The 14417-nt window shown below is 39.1% G+C and overlaps 1 protein-coding gene across 2 annotated transcripts in view; it reads right to left on the bottom strand.

Annotated features, from left to right (window-relative positions):
• Nucleotides 1-14417, bottom strand: part of ITGA9 (integrin subunit alpha 9) — a 626511-nt gene that overhangs the window by 336756 nt on the left and 275338 nt on the right. For both annotated transcript variants that reach the window (XM_073630570.1, XM_073630571.1), the window contains exon 15: nucleotides 7564-7724. In XM_073630570.1, coding sequence (XP_073486671.1) covers nucleotides 7564-7724 — 161 coding nt within the window. The remainder of the gene's footprint in view (nucleotides 1-7563; nucleotides 7725-14417) is intronic.

Here is a 14417-nt window from a genome sequence, read left to right on the forward strand (position 1 = left end):
CAATTGGTTCCACTAGATTTCAGTTAGGGCTATTAAAGTAAAGGGGGCTGAATACAAATACACGCCAAACTTTTCAGTTATTTATTTGTAAAAAAAAATTGAAAACCATTTAGCATTTTCCTTACATTTCACAATTATGTGCCACTTTGTGTTGGTCTATCACATAAAATCCCAATAAAATACATTTACATTTTTGGTTGTGTCATGACAATATGTGGAAAATTTCAAGTTGTATGAATACTTTTTCAAAACACTGTATCAACATTTGGTGACCACATATTGGTACAGGAACCATCATGGTTATGAAGGTTTGTTTGTACCTCTGTAATTTCCAAAGGGTTTAAGGCATGTTTATACTTGCTTTAAAAGCTTCTCATGCAAATACATTTTATGATGCCTTTTTCATCTTTTCAGAGTATGATAATCATGGTGGGAGGTAAGAAGGACAAAACTCCCTGAGGGTGTCAAATACTGGAATGCAATTCAGCAGCCCCATATTTCAAGAAAAGACACCTTAAAGTGGTTGTAAACCCTCACATATACCCAGTGAAGTGAACAGCCTCAGATAATACACAGAGATTAAACAAATCCTCCTACATATGTTTTACTTGTTTATCTGCAGCCCTCTCTTCCCTAAACCCCTTCAAAGGGGCAGAATGGTGTTAGGCCCCTTTCACACAGACGGACCGTCTATCTGTTTTTCTTCCATCCATCAACGGACGACAATCCATTCCTATGGGCAAACGGATGACCATCCGTTAACCTCCGCTTCCGTTTTTATCCATTTTTTTTAACGTACAAGGCTACGTCCAGATCCGTCAAAACGGATATTAACTGACAATGTCCACCAACGTCAGATCAGTTAAGATCCGTTTTGAAGAAATAAATCAAGGTTCATACTTTGACAAATAAAAAACAAAGTGAAAAAACCTTTATTTTAAAAGGGTTATGCAGAATAATAAAACTAAAACTGTTTTGAACATATAATGTGCTTTTGTGTCTTTTTACGCTATCAAAACACAATGAAATAACCAAATTATTTTAATTAATACATTAATGCATTTGCACTGCATTATTTATATATATTGGTACTGCCATGGAACTTCTCCTGATGGAGATAGAAAGTAGTAAGCAAATTGTTCACGCATGGCAATGTAGGATGGGAGGAGCAATGCTTTCTGGGTAATTTCCTTAAAGGCACAGAAACTGCTGTAAACGGATGAAAACGGATACAAAAACGGATGAAAAAATGGATGTAAACGTGTACATTAACGGATGAAAACGGATATTAGTGGAACGGAAGACGGATGAAAATGGAAATTAATGGAACAGAAGACAGATGAAGACAGATGAAGAAACGGATAAGGACTGATACATTTTTAACGTGGCTAAACTGATGGTGCCCATGTGAAAGGGGCCTTAAAGTCCTTCTTCATCTGTCAGGAGCACGGAGGAGGGGGCAGAGAGCTGCAGTTAGTTTGTGAGAGCTGATTGGAGAAAAGGAAGTCACACAGCAGAAGAACTGTGTTGTGAATAGACAAGCTCCGTGCTGAGCTCCCTCCCCGACACCCATTTTATCTCTTGTGTCAAGAAAACTTCTCAGAAGTGACTCATGCTGATAACAGAGGAGAAAAGCACCAGAAAGAAACGACACTTAGAGCTTTGGAGAGAGGTAAGTAAACACTACAGATATATGTGCTTTGCTCAGATTCCATGACTAAGTTTTACAACCACTTTAAATTGACACTGTTTTTTGATAGCCTCCTCCCACTCTCCAAGCATAATTTACTATGTATGTAATCAATGTTCCCCTTCCACACTGTTGCAGTCCACTCTGAGAAAGCTTCATTCTTATCCCCACTCCTCCATGTACATACAGTTCAATGAGAACACCAAACATCCATCCAAAAGCCCAAGGTTTTTAATAACAAAACTGATTCATAGCAGAATAATCCAATGCGTTTTGGGGGCCAAACACACTCCTCAATCATCCGGGCTTAGGAATTTTGGCTGTCTACTTCTGACTCTAGCTCGCTGTTTGTTCTTGTGTTTTCCCCTTCATCCACGTGACAATGTTTAGGTGATTGATCACTCGGGAACTGTCACATGGATGAGGTCACATGTTTCCTCATACCTGGAAGCCCCTCCTTATTACAGCAATTGGGAAGGGGCTCCGTGGCAGGAAGCAGGACTCAGGATGTAGCAAGAATACCTTCAATGTGAGGAAGGTGATCAGGAGGCACTGTCACTTTGATTCACATTATGAAGGACAGTACCTCTTTATTTATGTATATTTAGCAATTTCATCAATTCCTAAATATAAAACAATATCCTGATGTTCAATTTGGAAAAGCTTTTCTTTATGATTTTTAACCTTAGGCTGCATGGTGGCTTTGTGTTTAGTTCACAGAATTGTTAGGCTCTCCCAATATTTTTGTGAATTTCTAGGTTCTCGTGTTTTCTCGAACAATTTTGGATTTGATCGTTTTTGTTTTCCCTGACTTCTTAGGATTTATGGAAAAGAAACATTTCACAAAAATACCCCATTTCTTTTCAGACTGATGAGTAATGTATTCATGACATACCCTGCACAACAGCAGTGTTGCTGGAAAGTGTATTGTAACATTGGCATACATGCTATGAGCTATACTACAGATCTGAATGATCAAGGAATGTTTAAAGGTGCTGGTCCAGATTCAGTGGTTGACTCTGTAAAGGTAATGAAGTGACAAATGATTTTCTTTAACAGTGAAGAGGTGTTCCTGGAGGCAATGGTGGAAAATTTTCAACAACACTAAAGGAACAGAGATGGAATTGTAAGGGTACATTAAACATTACTGCCAACCTCACAAAATCTACAGAATCAATTTCAACTCTCAAACCTCTCCAGAATATAGTATATACTATAATGCAATATTTATACATATTTACATAGTGTCAGGCTAGCCAATAAAGAACAGGGTCTGTTGACCTACCATGAAACCTTGTACAGTGCTTGATACAAACATAGCATAGGATAGTTTTATTTTTAGGTGTATTTGTGAAATAGACATGTACAGAAAAATTTGTTTTGTTTCGTTATTTACATAAATTAGTTTAATTTGTTTACAGAATTAGTTTTGTTTTTTGGAATTCAAATTGATTTGAAATGTTCGAATTCCATTCGAATTTGAGTCTAATTCCATTCGAAATCGAATTTATTCTATTCGAAATTCGAATTTTGGAAGATGGTTATAGTCTATTCCATTCCATTCTGTTCTTTTCTATTCTATTCAAATTCCAATTTATTCTATTTGAAATTCATACTTATTCTATTTAAATTCGAATTTCGGAAAACGGTTATATTGTTATAATATTTATATTTTATTCCATTCTTTTCTATTGTTTATTCTATTCTTTTCTATTCTATTTTATTTTCTATTCTTTTCTATGCTATTCAAATTCAAATGTATTCTATTCGAAATTCGAATTTCAGAAGATGGTTATATTCTATTCCTTAATTTTCTATTCTATTTTATTCTGTTCTTTTATTTTCTATTCAATTTTCTTTCTGTTTTACTCTTCTTTTTTTTTTTTCTGTCCCTTTTTTTTTCTATTCAATTTTTTTCTATTCTTTTATTTTCTATTCTATTTTTTCGCTTTGGAAGTTCGAATAGGACTCAAAAACAGTTCGAATTTGAATCAAAAAGTAATAGAATTTGATTTGAAAACTATTCAAATTCGAATTTCGTCTGAAATTTTGATTCATTATTTCGGATTCATTGAAATTAGTTAATATTTTAATTCGAAACAAACTGCACATGTCTATTGTATAACAGTTTGGAACTAATGCCGCATACACACGATCGGAAATTCCGCCAGCAAAAGTCCGATGTGAGCTTTTGGTCGGAAATTCCAACCGTGTGTATGCTCCATCGGACTTTTGCTGGCGGAATTTCCGCCGGCAAAAGATTGAGAGGAGGTTCTCTATTTTTATGTCGGAAAAAGTTCCTATCGGAAATTCTGTTGGTCTGTATGCAATTCTTATGGAACGTCCCTTTTCTAGTGCCGTCGTATTTGTGTTGTACTTTACCGCGTTCTTGATGGTCGAAAGTTCAGAGAACTTTTGAGTGACCGTGTGTATGCAAGCCAAGCTTGAATGGAATTCCGTCGGAAAAAACGTCCAAGGTTTTTTCGATGAAAATTCCGATCATGTGTACGCGGTATAAGTATTATAATTCTGATTTGAATCCTATTGAGTTTATTGCATGTGTCTATACTGATTTTACACCCATAAGTCAAGATGAATGCCACCAAAAAGTAGCTTAAAAACAAGAAAAAGCGTCACAAATCACATATTATAGTAACTTGAAATGTGTATAGTCAACTTAATTATTTATTAAATAATTTATTTAATAAATGCATATGAGTCTGTTAAACTGATGTTGATAGGTTGGCTGACAGAATCAGTATGGTCTCCACCACTGAAGACTGCTATTTTTTTCTGATGGTGAAGTCAAAAATCAGATGTAGGAAGCAGAGACTGTACTGCAACAGCTTGCATGAAGTTATCATTTTCCAAACAAGTAGCCACCAATGTGACACTTATTTCAACAGCATATACAAATCCGACAAATTCCTTTTGGAATATTAAAGCTGTCACTCTTACATTCATAGACCGGTACAGTCACTGAACCATTAGTATAAATATCCAAGGCATTTTTTTCCTAACAGCGTACAAATTAATATAATATTGTTAACAGGAAAATCTGGAAAGTCTTCAGGGTCTGTTGTCATTGGTCATTTGGATTTGCCTTCTCTTTCCTATTAAGAAAGGTATTATAGCTCAATCTATGCCAGTAATTTGACAAGCCCTCACCAATTACACAACCGAAGAACCTAATCTGTCGATTATTCAAAGCCAAGATTTTAACACTCAAACCTCTAAGCTTTGTCAAATGGCTACAAATATACAACAGCTTTGCACAATATCAAAACTTGGCAAATAATGTGTTTCTTATTTAATACGTCCAACTTGGAGGAGTACATTAATGTACACAAACAGTGTAAGGGCAAGTATACACAGGCTACCTGAAGCCACCCAAAGGCAAGACTGCATCTGGTTATACTCAACACTACCCGCAGTAAACCCTTATCCATTGCTTATAGTATTCAATGAACGCCACCAACTTCCAAGGTGTACATTTTCAAGTTGTTTGCATGTAGTGAAAAGTATATCAGTAGAAAAAAGGCCAATTTAGTTGCTTTGCATTGCACTCCGCAAAAAATGTATGTGTACACTCTGGGACTGCTGCTGCTACAGATAAATAATACAGGTGGGAGCACTGCAGGACAAATATAGATTCTGTTGATCTATGTAAGTGGGTCTACACTGTCCAAAATTAATCAAAACCTTAGTACTGCATACATATTATGTATAAAACAGATCCAATACAAACTGCTTTTTATATTCTGTATTTTCGCTGAATAAATATGTTGTTTTTTGTTTTTTTAATTGATGCGGTCTACAGAGATTTATTTTTTCATTTCCAGTATTTAACGTTGAAAGAAAGCAACTTAATCAGTAGACCCAAAGAGCATATCACATCCAAGAAGAAACACATGATTCATATTTCAGTTATCATTAAGCAATTGCAATTACAACTGACAGATGTGAGAAAAAGTTGTGAGCTTTTAGGAAAAAGCTTAAAGTGTGATCTTTAACCACTCTCAAATCTGAAATTAACAAATGGTTTAAACAAGCAACCTCTGTGTAGTGCTCAAAGAGTATTTAAACCCATCTCTGTATACAAAACTGTATCTATATATTCACACTGTATTACCAAAAGTATTGGGACGCCTGCCGTTACATGCACATGAACTTTAATGGAATCCCAGTCTTCGTTCGTAGGATTCAATATTGAGTAGGTCTACCCTTTGCGGCTATGACAGCTTCAACTCTTCTGGGAAGGCTGTCCACAAGGTTTAGGAGTGTGTCTATGGGGATTGTTGATCATTCTACCAGAAGCCCATCTGTGAGGTCAGGCACTGATGTTGGACGAGACTGGCTCGCAGTCTCCTCTCTAATTCATCCCAAAGATGTTCTATCAGGTTGAGGTCAGGACTCCGTGCAGGCCAATTAAGTTCTTCCACCCCAAACTCCCTCATCCATGTCTTTATGGACCTTGCTTTGTGCACTGGTCCAAATCATTTGGTGGAGGGGGGATTATGGTGTGGGGTTGTTTTTCAGGGGTTGGACTTGTTCCCTTAGTTCCAGTGAAGAGAACTTTTAAGGCGTCAGCATACCAAGACAATTTCATGTTCCCAACTTTGTGGGAACAGTTTGGGGATGGCCCCTTCCTGTTCCAACATGACTGCGCACCAGTGCACAAAGCAAGGTCCATAAAGACATAGATGAGCGAGTTTGGGGTGGAAGAACTTGATTGGCCTGCACAGAGTCCTGACCGCAACCTGATAGAACATCTTTGGGATGAATTAGAGAGGAGACTGCGAGCCAGTCTCGTCCAACATCAGTGCCTGACCTCACAGATGGGCTTCTGGTAGAATGATCAACAATCCCCATAGACACACTCCTAAACCTTGTGGACAGCCTTCCCAGAAGAGTTGAAGCTGTCATAGCCGCAAAGGGTAGACCTACTCAATATGTTGGTATGTTGGAACAGGAAGGGGCCATCCCCAAACTGTTCCCACAAAGTTGGGAACATGAAATTGTCTTGGTATGCTGACGCCTTAAGAGTTCTCTTCACTGGAACTAAGGGAACAAGTCCAACCCCTGAAAAACAACCCCACACCATAATCCCCCCTCCACCAAATGATTTGGACCAGTGCACAAAGCAAGGTCTATAAAGACATGCATGAGCGAGTTTGGGGTGGAAGAACTTGATTGGCCTGCACGGAGTCCTGACCTCAACCCAATAGAACACCTTTGGGATGAATTAGAGTGGAGACTAAGAGCCAGGCCTTCTCGCCCAACATCAGTGCCTGACCTCACAAATGCGCTTCTGGAAGAATGGTCAAACTTTCCCATAGACAAACTCCTAAACCTTATAGACAACCTTCCCAAAAGAGTTTAAGCTGTTATAGATGCAAGGGGTGGGTCAACTCAAAATTGAACCCTATGGACCAAGACTGGGATGCCACTACAGTTCATATGCGCGTAAAGGCAGGTGTCCCAATACTTTTGGTAATATAGTATATATATATATATATATATATATATATATATATATATATATATATATATATATATATATATATATATATATATATATTGCATTGCCTAAATGACATGCTTCAGATCATAAAAAAGCATTTTAGTTGAATTAAGGTCAAATCTGGACCATACCAAAGCACAGAAACAAGTAAGGCCAAACTAACTGCAGCACCAGGGAAATTAATGGATTCAGAGGAAAATTAAGAATAACCATTGTTTTCTAATTTGGTAAATATGTAAATTTTTGCTATGGCAGAAATCCAAATTCAATGGTTTTATCTGTGCTCCACTTCTTAAAACACTCAATATATAATGGTATTTATCAAAAATGTAACAAACAAATGGCTTACCTTTACATGTGCTAGATACTGGTCACATTTCTCTTTCATGTGGGTGAGCTGTATCTTCTCACTAATATGAGCAACTGTTTCCCCCGATGAAACCAAAAACACCCTGGGTTGTTGACTTTTCTCTCTCTTCTCAACATCAGCAGTCAAATTATATGTTAAACCTGCAAGAAACAGTCATTCATGAGAAAGTGACCATAAAACAAATGTATCTACAGTTGAAGGCTAGGTCTGAGTCACCTGTTGGCTTTTTTTTAACTCCTGGGTATTCCATTGCTGGAATCTCTAAGCTGTATTTACCATGAAGGTTTAGGTGTTGCCCCCTGCCCTGGGGAAAATTTAAATCTTTATGACACCTGATAGAAGAACAGGAGCGCCCTGCTTCTCCAATTATTGTATTATTGTAACAAGTCCAAAGAAGACCTTTAACACTATACTTTGCAAGGTAGCTATTTTTAAACCAGCTTTCAGTCAACACCTTAACACATATGAAAAAGTCTGACAGTAAACTTTAAAGGGTTACTTCATCTTTGCCAAAAAGCTGCCTATGCAGGTAAGTAGTGTCTGTAAATAAAAACAAACTGTGCAGATTTGACCAAAGTTAAATAATGTCCTTGCTATAGATGTAGGCAATTTACCTACCTTAATTTTTAATCAAAAAACTCCCAGAGATGGAATCATCCCATCCTGCCTTGTTGCCAGGATGTTCATAATATACTCTCAGCCAATTCAAACCCCCTCACATTTTCTCTTTCTTTCCCCTGTCCCACTAGGTTTGAATTCAGTGATGCTGCAACCCAAGAGATAATGGACCACACGTGTAAAGGGGTTTGAAAGCTCACTTCTATGATGGTGAGGCTAAGCAGTAATGGCTAGGAGTGTCTTAGCAACAACCTAACAACAAGGCAGGACAGGAGGTATGTAAATGGCCTACACCAAGAGCATGAGCCTTATCCAACTTTAGTCAAAACTGCACAGTTTGTTATCTACAACTACATAGGCATTTTTTTGGTAAAGGTGAACTAACCCTTTAATACAGGGGTGTTAAAAACATTCAACAACATGTTATATAAGAGCATTGTAAGATGTATAGAAGTGTGAATAGGCCCTAAGTGCTGTTTACCTCTAAGTCTCTAAGTCTTTACAGAACATTTATAGAAAAAAAAAAAAAAAAAAAGGAAAAGAAATGCATACATGCTTAAATGTACAGTGGGGTCGGAAAGTATTTAGACTCATTAAATTTTTCACTCTTTGTTATATTGCAGCCATATGCTAAAAACATTTAAGTTCATTTTTTTCCTCATTTATGTACACACAGCACCCCATATTGACAGAAAAACACAGAATTGTTGACATTTTTGCAAATTTATTAAAAAAGAAAAACTAAAATATCACATGGTCCTAAGTGCTGTGACACTATATTTAACTCAGGTGCTGCCCATTTCTTCTGATCATCCTTGAGATGGTTCTACACCTTCATTTGAGTCCAGCTGTGTTTGATTATACTGATTGGACTTGATTAGGAAAGCCACACACCTGTCTATATAAGAATTTACAGCTCACAGTGCATGTCAGAGCAAATGAGAATCATGAGGTCAAAGGAACTGCCTGAAGAGCTCAGAGACAGAATTGTGGGAATGCACAGATCTGGCCAAGGTTACAAAAAAGTTCTGCTGCACTTAAGGTTCCTTAGGCTCGATTCACACCTATGCATGTTTTGAGCGTTTTTGGAGGTTTTTTTTTCATGCTTGGCACGTTTTTGAGCAGCGTTTTTGTAGCGTTTTTGCCGCGATATGCGTTTTGCGTTTTTTTTTTTTTTTTTTTTTTCATTTTTTTTACAGTCTTAAAAAAAAATTACAAAAAAAAAAAAATAAAAAAAAAAAAAAAAACGGCAAAAACGCACCAAAAACGCACCAAAAACGCTGCAAAAACGCTGCAAAAACGGTGCACTTGCGTTTTTGATGCTTGTCCATTGAAATCCATTACATGCAAAACGCTGCTTTTTGCATGAAAAAAAGTCCCCGACCCTTTCCAAAAACGCAGAGATACAAAAAAGCATTGATGTGAACATGTTCCATAGGAACCCATGTTAAAAAATTTCCATGCATTTCTGCAAAATGCAAAATGCATCAAAAAACGCGCTAGTGTGAATGGAGCCTAAGAGCACAGTGGCATCCATAATCCTTAAATGGAAGACGTTTGGGATGACCAGAACCCTTCCTAGAGCTGCCCGTCTGGCCAAACTGGGCTATCGAGGGAGAAGAGCCTTGGTGAGAGAGGTAAAGAAGAACCCAAAGATCACTGTGGCTGAGCTCCAGAGATGCAGTCGGGAGGTGGGAGAAAGTTGTAGAAAGTCAACCATCACTGCAGCCCTCCACCAGTCGGGGCTTTATGGCAGAGTGGCCTGCCGGAAGCCTCTCCTCAGTGCAAGACACATGAAAGCCGGCATGGAGTTTGCTAAAAAAAAACCTTAGGGATTCCAAGATGGTGAGAAATAAGATTCTTTGGTCTGATGAGACCAAGATAGAACTTTTTGGTCTTAATTCTAAGTGGTATGTGTGGAGAAAACCAGGCACTGCTCATCACCTGTCCAATACAGTCCCAACAGTGAAGCATGGTGGTGGCAGCATCATGCTGTGGGGTTTTTTTTCAGCTGCAGGGACAGGACGACTGGTTGCAATAGAGGGAAAGATTAATGTGGCCAAGTACAGGGATATCCTGGACGAAAACCTTCTCCAGAGTGCTCAGGACCTCAGATTGGGCCGAAGGTTTACCTTCCAACAAGACAATGACCCTAAGCACACAGATAAAAAAACGAAGGAGTGGTTTCACAACAACTCGGTGTTCTTGAATGGCCCAGCCAGAGCCCTGACTTAAACCCAATTGAGCATCTCTGGAGAGACCTAAAAATGGCTGTCCACCAACGTTTACCAACCAGCCTGACAGAACTGGAGAGGATCTGCAAGGAGGAATGGCAGAGGATCCCCAAATCCAGGTATGAAAAACTTGTTGCATCTTTCCCAAAAAGACTCATGGCTGTATTAGATCAAAAGGGTGCTTCTACTAAATACTGAGCAAAGGGTCTGAATACTTAGGACCATGTGATATTTCAGTTTTTCTTTATTAATAAATCTGCAAAAATGTCAACAATTCTGTGTTTTTCTAACAGTATGGGGTGCTGTGTGTACATTAACGAGGAAAAAAAATGAACTTAGATGATTTTAGCAAATGGCTGCAATATAACAAAGAGTGACAAATTTAAGGGGGTCTGAATACTTTCCATCCCCACTGTATTTACAGTGTAACCCACAACAAGCCATCTAGATCTTCTTTGGAATTTTAAATGAAAAGGGTCACAATGACCTTCATGGCTTACTTTAGGTAACTTTACGGTAGGTCAGGTCAGAATTAGGTTATGCAACCTTATCAGGCCTTTTTAAAAAAAAAACAGTGCAAATAGTGACATGAGGTAGAAAGTATAGCAAGCTACAGAACTGTTCAGGTTTTAAAGGTAACCCATACTGAAAGAAATATGGATGGCACCAATCCTAAAAATACCAATTGCTTGGCTATCTCTGAATTCAGAGCCTTCTTAGTCATTAACACAGAATAATCATGCAGTTTGGAAGGTCAGAGTGCAGCCAGAACTCCTGATTTAAAGCAAGGAAATAGAAGACTATCAACCCAGATGATCACAGCGCAGCACACCTAGTGATAAACCCACCTCTAATGGTCTGGTTGGGTGTGCCTGGTGAATGAACTGAGAACCAGTTATATGAACCAATGTATTGCAAAGTGAAACAATGCAAATCGATATGAAACATAAATATGAAAAATAAATACTTGAATAATGTAAGGTATTGCAGGTAGCCCAGAGTGCTACACAGTACACTGCTAACCTAACATAGGAAGTGCTGCTTCAATCCAGCATGGGTTTTCTGTGCAACTGTAAAAATCAAGGGGGGAGAAAAGAAGCACAACAACCATGGTGTAGCATGTTAATGTTAGATGCACTCACAAGATTAAAAATAGAGCTCAGCATGACAGTCTGGGGCTCGGATGGACAGAGAGGCAACCAGGAAGATTTGCCTTGGCTACTGGCAAGGGAACAGAGAAGGAGTGTGGACTGGAAGCCGCTGTCACAGGGAAGCTCCATTCAGTTGCCGGAGGCCAAAGCAAGGTTTTCTGGCTGCCTCTCCATCCATCCTAGCCCCAGAGGCATCCTGACTGCGCTGCCAAGTTCTCTTTTTAATCTTGTGAGTGCATTTAACATTGTATATTAAAATCGTTTTATTTAACATGCTACACCATGGTTTTTGCGCTTCCCTCTCTGTTTGTTTTTTACTCCTGATTTAAATACTATTTCTAGGTCATTGTCTCAGAAAATACTAAATCCAGTGGATCAGCATGACAGCCATGTAACTAGCATCTTCAAAAAAAGAGATCAACAATCACAGTCTCCATAATTTTTTTAAATACAGGTTTCTGTTTAGCCCATGTTCACACTGGGCCGATTTGGCATGTGATTTGAGCTTACAGGGCAGGCTGAGGCTAGTGAGACGTTGGTGAAGGAGGCTCGTTTGCTTTGCCATTCCTGCCTCAGGTGACCCCGCTGAGTTCTCTCGTGAGCTTCTAACGTCCTGGGACAGCAGCTCTGTCCAGCCCGCCAAACTCAGCTCTCTCTCTCTTTCCTCTGCCCACGTGCTCGTAATAATATTGCACCAGTGAATGCTTTTTCCCAGCGGCCATTACATCTATTGATCCAGCATCTTATACCCTAATGAGGGAAAAGCCTTTGTGACCTGTCTGTTAAATCACGGGTCCATGCATTTAGGTGAGCTTCTAGCATCTTCATTGGTGGAGGTTAACACGGAATCACCAGTAGTGGTGCATCCATTAAGGGCGCACGGGCACCACCCGCCCTATATATGCAATGCATGAATCTATCCATGGCCGCTGTAGCCACCCCCTATTCTGGCATCTGGTCCCTTTTCAGACGCGGGGGTGTTTTTTGTAAACACCTGATTAGAGCCATTGGCTCTAAATGGCTTCAAAAAAGGTGGACTACGAGCGCAGAGCATTGCGCTCGCAGTCCACCCAGGTGTGCTAGCAAAGCAAAGGAATATTTGCTTTGCTAACACTGAACCGCCTCTCAGCCAATCAGGAGGCGCGAGTCTAATACCTGTCACCTGATTGGCTGAAGGCACAGGCGCCCTGATTGGACGCCTAAGGGAATGGAAGCAGACACACATGGGAGGACAGAGAACCATGGAGGACACAGGAGATCGTCGCCATCACCTGCTGCCTGACCCGCCATCAGGATGGGGTATGTGTGTGCCTATCAAACCGCAAGCGGGGGGGGTCACAGAAGCTGCATATGATGGGCAAAGGCTGCATATGGGCACAGAGGCTGCATATGATGGGCACAGAGGCTGCATATGATGGGCACAGAGGCTGTATGATGGGCACAGGCTGCATATGATGGGCACAGGCTGCATATGATGGGCACAGGCGCTGCATATGATGGGCACAGTGGCTGCATATGATGGGCACAGTGGCTGCATATGATGGGCACAGTGGCTGCATTTTATGGGGCACAGTGGCTGCAATTGATGGCAATTGATGTTTTTTTTTTTCAGTATTTTTCAGAATTTTTCAGTTTGTTTGCACCCCCCAAAAATTTTGAGCACCAGCCGCCACTGGGAATCACCATGTTTTACTCATAGAAACACTTTTTGGACACTTTTGGTGCTCATGTGTTCTGTCACATATCAACTTTATGAACTTTATGTATTTTTATGAATTTTATATCAATTTTATGACTATTGAATTTCATTTGTGTTCATTGGTATGTTTGTATATTGCGCTGCACTGTCTTTTAATATGAACCTAGGCTTAATCACAGGTATGATTTCAGCAGACAGACTATTTACCCAGTGCTGTTTATAAACCACACTGGATAAATAGCATTGTGCAGCTGCTCTGCCTGGTAAATGCTGCCTACGGACAGTGTACTGAGCCATTCCAAATTCCAAGGAGCTTGGTATTTTGTGATTGCGGTGATTGATCATCGCAGCGATCACATGCTATTGTTTACACGGTTGATCACTTCTCTTTGTTCTACAACAGAGGAAGGAGAGAGATTGTAGTAATTTATGAATGGGAAATTAATAAAAGACTCTGCAGCAGGGACTTCTGATCCTTTCATTCATTTTCACCAACTGCGAGATTATTTTAACCCTTTCATCACCCTCCTCTCCTGTACATTTGATCATCAGCCTGTCACTTTATGTGACCATATATTAACCCCTTCACCTCCTTTAGCCTACACATCAGCACATTAATCCTTTCATCTCTATCTTTCCACTACAGCTGTATATATGACCCCTGCACCTCCTCCCTCCTCTGAGTGGGACCTGTGCAATAATTGTATTTAGAGCACCATTACCAAGCCCAATGTTTTAACCCCCCTCAATACCAGCATGTTTATTCATTTTCCAAAAATTGTGGCAAAAAGTTAACTCACTTTGGGATTTCTACTTTCCAAAAAAAGAGTAATTTTAAGGTTTTTTTTTGTAGTGTCCTGGCATTTTAATTTGCTATGTTTCTAACAGAAAATAAGGGAAACATTTTTGCAAGATGTTTAGTCTTTTGTATATTTTATAATAAATAAAACAACTCAGTTGTTATTAAATACAGTGCCTTGAAAAAGTATGTATACCCCTTGAAATTTTCCACATTTTGTCATGTTACAACCAAAAACGTAAATGTATTTTATTGGGATTTTATGTGATAGACCAATACAAAGTGGCAGGAAAATGATAAATGGTTTTCAAAATTTTTTACAAATAAACATC

The sequence above is a fragment of the Aquarana catesbeiana genome, linkage group LG05 (assembly GCF_042186555.1).
Source record: "Aquarana catesbeiana isolate 2022-GZ linkage group LG05, ASM4218655v1, whole genome shotgun sequence".
Taxonomy (NCBI): Eukaryota; Metazoa; Chordata; class Amphibia; order Anura; family Ranidae; genus Aquarana; species Aquarana catesbeiana.